Source organism: Chlorella variabilis (genome assembly GCF_000147415.1).
Source record: "Chlorella variabilis unplaced genomic scaffold CHLNCscaffold_4, whole genome shotgun sequence".
NCBI lineage: Eukaryota > Viridiplantae > Chlorophyta > Trebouxiophyceae > Chlorellales > Chlorellaceae > Chlorella > Chlorella variabilis.
This window is the reverse complement of record NW_005435084.1, coordinates 2,049,689-2,057,182: the sequence shown is the minus strand read 5'-3', so window position 1 is coordinate 2,057,182 and position 7,494 is coordinate 2,049,689. Positions and strand designations below refer to the sequence as shown.

The 7,494-nt window shown below is 68.7% G+C and overlaps 3 protein-coding genes across 3 annotated transcripts; all 3 read right to left on the bottom strand.

Moving 5' to 3' along the window:
- Window positions 1-201: 201 nt before the first annotated feature.
- On the bottom strand, window positions 202-2,677 carry CHLNCDRAFT_142400 (hypothetical protein; the record flags this gene model as incomplete). Its single annotated transcript, XM_005850130.1, has 4 exons — window positions 202-1,135; window positions 1,294-1,410; window positions 1,601-1,797; window positions 1,937-2,677. The coding sequence occupies 4 exons, from the start codon at window positions 2,675-2,677 to the stop codon at window positions 202-204; spliced, it is 1,989 nt and encodes a 662-aa protein (XP_005850192.1).
- Window positions 2,678-3,579: 902 nt separating this feature from the next.
- Window positions 3,580-4,849, bottom strand: CHLNCDRAFT_20587 (hypothetical protein; the record flags this gene model as incomplete). The annotated part of the gene is made up of 5 exons (XM_005850129.1): window positions 3,580-3,734; window positions 3,875-3,953; window positions 4,182-4,390; window positions 4,518-4,661; window positions 4,744-4,849. 5 exons carry the CDS (start codon window positions 4,847-4,849, stop codon window positions 3,580-3,582), a joined length of 693 nt encoding a protein of 230 aa, XP_005850191.1.
- A 291-nt stretch (window positions 4,850-5,140) lies between these two features.
- CHLNCDRAFT_57142 (hypothetical protein) lies at window positions 5,141-7,191 on the bottom strand (the record flags this gene model as incomplete). The annotated part of the gene is made up of 7 exons (XM_005850128.1): window positions 7,073-7,191; window positions 6,867-6,956; window positions 6,594-6,761; window positions 6,438-6,492; window positions 6,006-6,272; window positions 5,656-5,819; window positions 5,141-5,480 (listed from the first exon to the last, which is right to left on the bottom strand). Exons 1-7 carry the CDS (start codon window positions 7,138-7,140, stop codon window positions 5,141-5,143), a joined length of 1,152 nt encoding a protein of 383 aa, XP_005850190.1. The 5' UTR covers window positions 7,141-7,191.
- Window positions 7,192-7,494: the final 303 nt, after the last annotated feature.

Here is a 7,494-nt window from a genome sequence, read left to right as displayed (position 1 = left end):
AAGACGAGGACTGAGGCAGGGTGGGGCTGAGATGAGAGTAACAGCCACACCATGCCTTTGCATGCTTGACGGTGCAATCCAGGTGCCATTCCCTCCCTTCCAAACCACATTGCCCTGATGCTGGCAAGCCGTGCGCTCACAGCCGGGATACTTGCAAAATGCTGTAAGAGTGAATGAAGGTGGTGCGCATGCGGCGGGCACTCAATGCCCCGGCAGCGAGTCGGCGGCTGCGGTGTGGTGGCAGTGCGTGTGCTGGTTCATGCTCAGCATCAGGGCAAGGTGCAGGACCGCTCCGTAACCCACCAGCAGCCAGGTGCGCAGCGACACCACGCCAGCGCCGCCGCCGCCGCCCGCGACCCCCCGCTTCCCTCCCAGCCTGCGCGCCGAGGCGCTGGTGCTCAGCGGCAGGCGCCGCAGCATCTCCAGATCCAGGCCGCCGCTGCCGCCGCCCGCCTCTGCGTCCCCAGCCTGCTGCTGCTGCTGCTGCTGCTGCTGCCTGGAGCCAATGCCGAGCGAGGTGAGCACATCGCTGGTGCCGGGCGCGCCGAAGCGGGCGGAGCGGCTGGCGGCGGCGGCGGCGGCGCCCCGCGGGGCCTGGGACTGGCCGGCCGACCGCAGAGCCTCCAGCTCGCGCTCCAGCCGCTCCGCCCTGCCACGCGCGTCGGCGGCCTCGCTCATCGCCGCCTGCGCCGCCTGCCGCGCGTCTGCCGCCGCCAGCCGCTCGCCGACCTGCACGGCCTGCAGGCTGGCCGCCGCCACCTCGGCCTGCCGCTCCGCCGCCGCCAGCCGCGCCTCCAGCGCCACTTCGCGCTCGCCGTGCGCCGCCTGCGCCTGCTGCAGCGCCTCGGCTGCCGCCGCTGCCGCCGCCTCGGCCTGCCCTCGGCCGGCCGCCGCCGCCTCTGCCGCCGCCGCAGCTTCCGCCGCCGCCTGCCTGAGCGCCGCTGCCTGCGTGGCGGCGGCATCCAGCCTGCGGGCCAGCGCCTCTACCTGCTGCTGCGCCTCTGCCGCCACCAGCGCCGAGCCCTGCGCCTCGGCGGCACACCTGCGCAGCTCTCCCTCCCTCGCCTCCACCCGCCCCTGCGCCTCCACCAGCTGCTGGCGAAACGCGCCGGCGGCCTGCTCCGCATCATCCAGCCTGCGGCAGCCAGCAGCCGGCAGGCCACTCAGGCCAGCCACAGGCACAGGCAACGCACAAGCGCAGGCACCAGGTGCGTGGGGTGGCGCCAGCCGCCGAGTCATGTGGCAGCCTCACCCCGGCCCGGCAGACCAGCCAGCAGCCCCCCTCCCTCACACCTGGCCTGCAGCGCGTCTCGCTCCGCCTCCAGCTCAGCCTGGATCTTGCCCACCGCCGCCTGCACCGCCGCCTGGAAGCGCTTGGCTCGCGCCTCGCCCTCCGCCTTCAGAGCCTCGCTGCAGGGCGGGCAGGCAGCAGAGGCCGTGCAGGAACAGCAAGTAAGGGAACAGCCCCGAGGGGGCGGTCTTGCACCGGCAGCCCGACACAGGCAGCGGGCGACGAGCTGGGCTGCAGCAGCGGCAGCGTCATGCCGCGGCAGGCCACAGCGCGGGGCGCCCCGCAGCGCACGCACGCACGCACACGCACCTGAGCCCCTGCGCCTCTGCCCGCTGCTGGCGCTCCGCCTCTGCCACCGACGCCGCCGTGGATGCGGCCAGCTCGGCCTGCCGCCGCTCCCGCTCCGCCTCCTGCCGCGCCCGCTCAGCAGCCTCTTTGCCCTCCGCCGCCGCCGCCGCACGCCCCTCCGCCGCCGCTTCCCGCTCCCTTGCTGCCTCCACCTCTGCCTGCAGGCAGTTGCAGGCAAGCGAGCAGAGCAGGGTGGGTGCCTGGGCAAGGCACGCGTGGCCGCACAGCGCAAGGCGCCCCCGCTTCGTCCCCGCTCTGCCCCACCACAAGCAACCACAATCACGCCAGCAAGCCCACCTGCATCGCCTCTATTTTGAGCTGCAGCGCCTCGCGCTCTGCGGCCCCCAGCGCCCGCGCATCCTCCTGCCTGCGCCCCAGCGCTGCGCGCGCCTCCGCCAGCTCAGCCGACAGCTGCGCCGCCTGCTGCGCCGCCGCCCGCTCCGCCGCCGCCGCCCTGTCTGCCGCCGCCTTGCCCTCCTCCCGTGCCTTGATGCTGGCATCCAGCTGCTTCTGCAGCTTGCGCTTGGCCGCCTCCGCCTCCTTGCTGCTCGCCTGCGCCGCCTTGAGGCCTGCTGCCGCCTCCTGCCTGGCTGCCTGCGCCTCACGTACCGCACCTCGCAACTCGTCCCGCTCTGCCACCAGGCGGTGCAGCTGCCGCTCGCGGCCCTCCGCTTCTGCCTGCATGCGCCGCAGGCGGCCCTCCAGGGCTGCCAGCAGCCGCTGCTGCTCCCGTGCCGCCACGACAGCACCTGCTGCTGCTGTCGCTGCGCTGGTGGCGGTGGTGCTGCCGGGCAGCGCATCTGTGCTGCCGCCAGGCCCCGCGTCTCCCTCTTTTGCTGCTGCCTCTGCGCCACCCGCTTCTCCCCCGTCTCCCGCTGCGCCATCTGCTGCTGCCTCTGGCGCTGCCGTGGTGGCAGCTTCTTCTCGCTCGCCTGCCGGGCTGCTGCCGCCTGGCTCCGCTGCCAGCTGCTTCAGCTGAGCCAGCAGCTCCTCGGCACCCTCCTCAGCGCCCTCAGACTCCTCCCTGCCACGGCGCATAGCGGCGGTGTTGCTGCAGTTGGCGAGCGCCCCATTTCCAGCTACTAGCACAGGCTGCATAGCAACTGCCATTGGCTTGGGAGCAGCAGCAGCCTGCAACTCACTCTGATTCAGCGCCGACGCTGCCGCCGTTTCGAATGCCCAGCGAAAGGATGCCGCTGCCCCACCCCCGGGACATGCTCGATGCATCCGTTGCATCGCCATCGTGTTCCTCCTGGGACCACACACCGCAGCAAGTCGTGGCATCAGCTGCAGGAGCAGGTCTGCACCCACTACCCTCCTGCTGCCAGCCAGCGCCCCGGCAACACCGACAACTGCCGACCGGCGCACCTGGTCGTCGCGCCCCTTCCCTACGCCCCGTCTTCGCTGCAGCGCGGGGCCCACTCGCTGCTTGGCAATGTTGCTGGCCTGCCGGCCCTGCAAGTGCTCAGACACAAAACAGGTTGGGCAGGTTCAGTGAGGCAGGCGCTCTGCACGGGGGGGAAGGAGGAGAGAGCTTGAAAGTGCCTGTAGCGATGGCCGCAGCTCACCATCTCCCTTGCTTCGCTGAGAGCTTGAGCCCTGAATTCTTTGCTCGCGTCTGCGAGCGCAGCAAGCGCCCTCATGTCCACAGATCACGGCCAAGGAGGGGAAACACTGAAAAGATAGCGGTGGTGCGTCCATGGAGCTGGCAGCAATGGGGCTGACTGCACCTGCCCACGTGGCGCCTGCCGCGGTATCGTATGCTCAGTTTGTGCATAAATAAATGCTTGCATTACGTGTTGTTACAGTACTGGCCACAGCCTTGCAGTATTAGCAAAAGGGAAACCGAGCTGTAAGTGAAAGACAGGCGCAGGAGGACGGCTCAGCCGCCCGCTGCGGTCATGGCGGGGGGCCTGGCTGAGGAACACAAGAGTGAAGGCTCACGCCACGAGCCCCTTGTCTGCCGCAATCTGCTCAAGGCTCTTGGTGGTTTCCGCCGCGTGCTCCGCCGCCAGCCTGGCATAGTGGTTGGCAGACTCTGGCAGGAACTTGCCCTCCTCGGGCTTCAGCTTGCGCAGGAACACCGCCGGGTTGCCTGCCAGCACGGGATTGAGGCCAGGCCAGGGCCAGGCAGGGGGGCCGTGAGCAAGCAATTGCAGCGGCTGAGCAGCAGGCCGCAACGGCATGCTGGGGTTGCCGGCAGGTAAGCAGCTGTTCAGCCCGGCCCCTGCCCACCTCCCCAGATCTCCCCAGCCTTGACGACGGTGCCTGGTGCCACCACAGCTCCGGCCGCCACCATGGCTCCGTCCTCCACCTGCATCACAGGCCAGGAGCAGAGAGGCAGACAGTGCGATGAGAAGAACGAATGGGACCCCACAGCACCCTGCAACAAGCAACCAGCGGGTGCTGCCACTCGTGGCGGTTGCACAACTGTCCGGCTGCTGCATGGTGAGCTGCCAGGCGTCTACTCCATCCCCCCCCCCGCCGCCTGCAACACCCCGCCGCCCGGCAACTCCCCCAGCAGCCCCCCAGCAGGCCGCACCGAGCAGCCCTCCAGCAGCGTGGAGTTCATGCCAATCAGCGCGCGGTCACCCACGGTGCAGCCGTGCAAGCTGGCCTGGTGCCCTATCGTCACCATGCGGCCAATCGTGGTGTCTGCCGAGTGGCCCGACAGGAAGGCGCTGGCAGTGCGGATGACGCACCCGTCCTGCACGTTGCTCTTGTCGCCAATGGAGATGCTGCCGCTGTCGGCTGCAGGCAGTGGACATGTGTTCCTGGAGGAGTGGGTGGACATGCAACTGCACGCCCTGCAAGGCAAGCGATAGCTGGCTCGTGTGAACAGCGGCTGCGCGGCCCCCACCGCCTGCCGCCGCCTCACCCCTGATGACGCTGCCGTAGAACACGGAGGCATTGTCCCCCAGCTTCACATCGCCGATGACTGCTGCGCTGGGCGCCACAAACACGTCAAGCCCCAGGCTGGGGCTCTTGCCGCCGAGCGGAGCCAGCGAGCGGTGCCGGCTCACTGCACGAAGGCAGGCGGCCTGGCGGTCAGTGGGAGATCTGGCAGCAGCTGAAACAAGGCAGGGTTGCGCCACTAGACTCACGTTCCTCCCTGAAAGCGAATGAGCCCTGCAAGGTAGCGCCTGCACGGTCCAGCGCCAGGCCCGTCTCCCTCAACGCCTTGCCCACGGCGTGCAGCACGCGAGACATGGCCGCAAAACCGTGCCCCGCGGGTTGCAGCCCGGTCCCAGTGCTGGGGTGCCCGCCTGCGACCCTGTAAAGGCTAGGGAACGACCCGCACTGTTGGCGATTACCGATCAGCCGCGATGGGGCTGCATGGAGAGGTCACAGGATGGCCAGGTGGCGCCGCCAGCACGGCGGGCAGCGGGACAAGAGCACGTGTTGGGGCACAGCTTTCAGGGTGCTCCTTGTATTTTGCATTCTGCACATCCACGTGCAGATTACAGTGCTGGCTGTTGGGCACCAGGCACTGCCTGCCCGTCATCTGGAGGGCCTCAGGTTCCACTCGCCCTCCAGCGAGTGCCTGAGCGTGCCGCCGTGCTCGGGCCCCTCTGGCTCCGGCAGCTCCAGGCGGAAGGAGTACAGGTAGCCCTCCCCTGTGGCCACCGCCAGCCGCGTCTCCGCAACAGCGCCGCCGGCGACGCCCAGCCCGGGGCTGGCATCGTCGCCGCCGTCCTGCCCCACCACCTCCTGCACCACCGCGCAGATGGCGCCCTGCCCCTTGGCTGGCAGCCTGACCGTGGCCAGCGGGCGCTGCGGCTCCATCACGCCAGGCATCACAGCCGACAGCAGCGACTGCGCCGCCTTGGCAGCCGGGTGCCTGCAGCCGTGGCGCAGAAGGCAGGCAGCAACGATGGGTGACACGTTGTGTGTACCGGCGTAGGGCCGCATCTGGGCGCTAGTGTGTCGCCGGCTGGCCCACCCTGACCACGTGCTGACACACAGCACAGCCTGCGATGGTGTGCTGCAGGCGCATGCTGCCAGGCGGTGTGCACCTGCCGTGAGGGTGCAGCTTGAAGATGTGGATGGTGCCGTGGTCGGACGCGGCGCACAGCAGGCGTGGCTGGACGGCGGAAGGTGAGAATGCGAGGCAGGTGATGTTGGCTGCGGTGCTGCCTCGCCGGAACTCCAGCGCCTTGTCCTCGCTGCTGCGCCGCACCTGCGCACAGCCCAGCGTGGAGGGGCAGCAAGCAGGCTGACGGGCTAGGGGCAGTCGGCGGGCCATGGCTGGGTGGCAGCCCTCGTTAGGTCCCTCCTGGCGCAGCCCCAGAACAACAGCTTGCGGCCGCGCAGCAAGCATCAAGGACGGTCGGGCGGCTGCGTGGGTGGGGCCGCCTGCGCTCACCCCGTGCACCCGCACCACGGTGCCTTTCTTGGAGGCTGTGGCCAGCAGCACCCCCTCCTCATCCCACGCCATCACGCTCACGGGCGACCTATGCGCCTCCAGCTCGCACAGCACATCCACGCCGCCGCCGCCGCCGCTCCTGGCCGCATCGTACACCCGCACCGCGCCGCCCTCCGCCGGCAGCGCCAGCAGGCAGGCGGGGTCGGAGCAGACGGTGAGAGCCGCCAGGCCGCGCGGGTTGGACGGCGTGTCCAGCGTGCCGAGCACCTGCAGGCATGGCGTGGCAGGAGTTGGCAAGCGGGGCGGGCCAGGGCAGGCAGCGCAGCGGGTGGATGTGCAGAAGCAATCAGGGAGGGGCTATAAGTTCGGTCCTGGGTGGGGTGGCATGCCAGATGGCTGCACCCGGTGCATACACAAGGCCTGGGGCAGCACCTGCAGGCTCTCCAGGTCATACACAAAGGCGCGCCGCTCGAGAACTGCCAATAGTCTGCGTGGCAGTAGCAGCAGGAGGAAGTGATGTGAGGCAAGCGCAGGTGGTGGGCACTCACACGCGCACAGCCAGGAGGCCTGCCCTGCTGCCCCACTCACCGCTTGCGGTTCAGCTGCACCCCCAGCACGGTGGAGGGGAAGGAGAGGTTTTGGATGATGGCGTTGGAGTGGGTGTTGAGCAGGCTCAGCTTGCGCGGCGTCAGGTGCGGCTGCTCCCCCGCGCCCACGAACGCCAGCAGGCTGGTGCAGAAGAGCATGCGCGCGATGCTGCAGGTAGGTAGCACACGCATAGGAGTTGCTTGGGATTAATAAGCTGTGCCAAGCCAGGCGCGCAATACATGGAGGCGCGTCTGCACGCTTCTTGCGGCGCACCTAATGGCGCCCAGCGGCAGGTCCAGGCACATCACATGGGAGTTCAGGTTCCATATGCGGATGCCGCGGAAGTCAGCAATCGACACGCAGCTGCGCAGAGAGAGCGGAAGGGACAGAGCGGCAGGACGGACGGTGGGTGAGCGCCGCCGCTCCCGGCAGGTAAACCTCTCGGTCACCCCAACGCCTTTGCGGCCCATCAGGCGCACCTGGCGTCCTGGTTGAAGGCCACAAAAAAAGTGCCGGGTGCGCCCCAGTCCACTTTCAGGTGCGCCATGGCCGATCGCTAGTCGGGACGGCAAGCCTAACACAGTTTTCAGCAAGGGACCCTGGCACGCAATGGAGAATGGGTAACCCGCTGCCGATCAGGCGCTAACGGAGGAGAAAGGACTTTTGCTCGCCACGTTCCATGCGTTGCATGGCTTGCAGGCCGTGTCTGGATTGCTCCATTCGACTCTCGTCACACATTGCATCGAATGAGATGAGCGGTGGGACTGCTCGGCACGCACACGAACACGTAGTTTTGTTGAAATTCTCACATCTTGAGCCAACCAGCGTTTTGAATATCGGCATGCATGCAGCAACCGGCCTGCAGCCTGTGGGGAAGCCCACAGCATGGCGGAGCCGCACG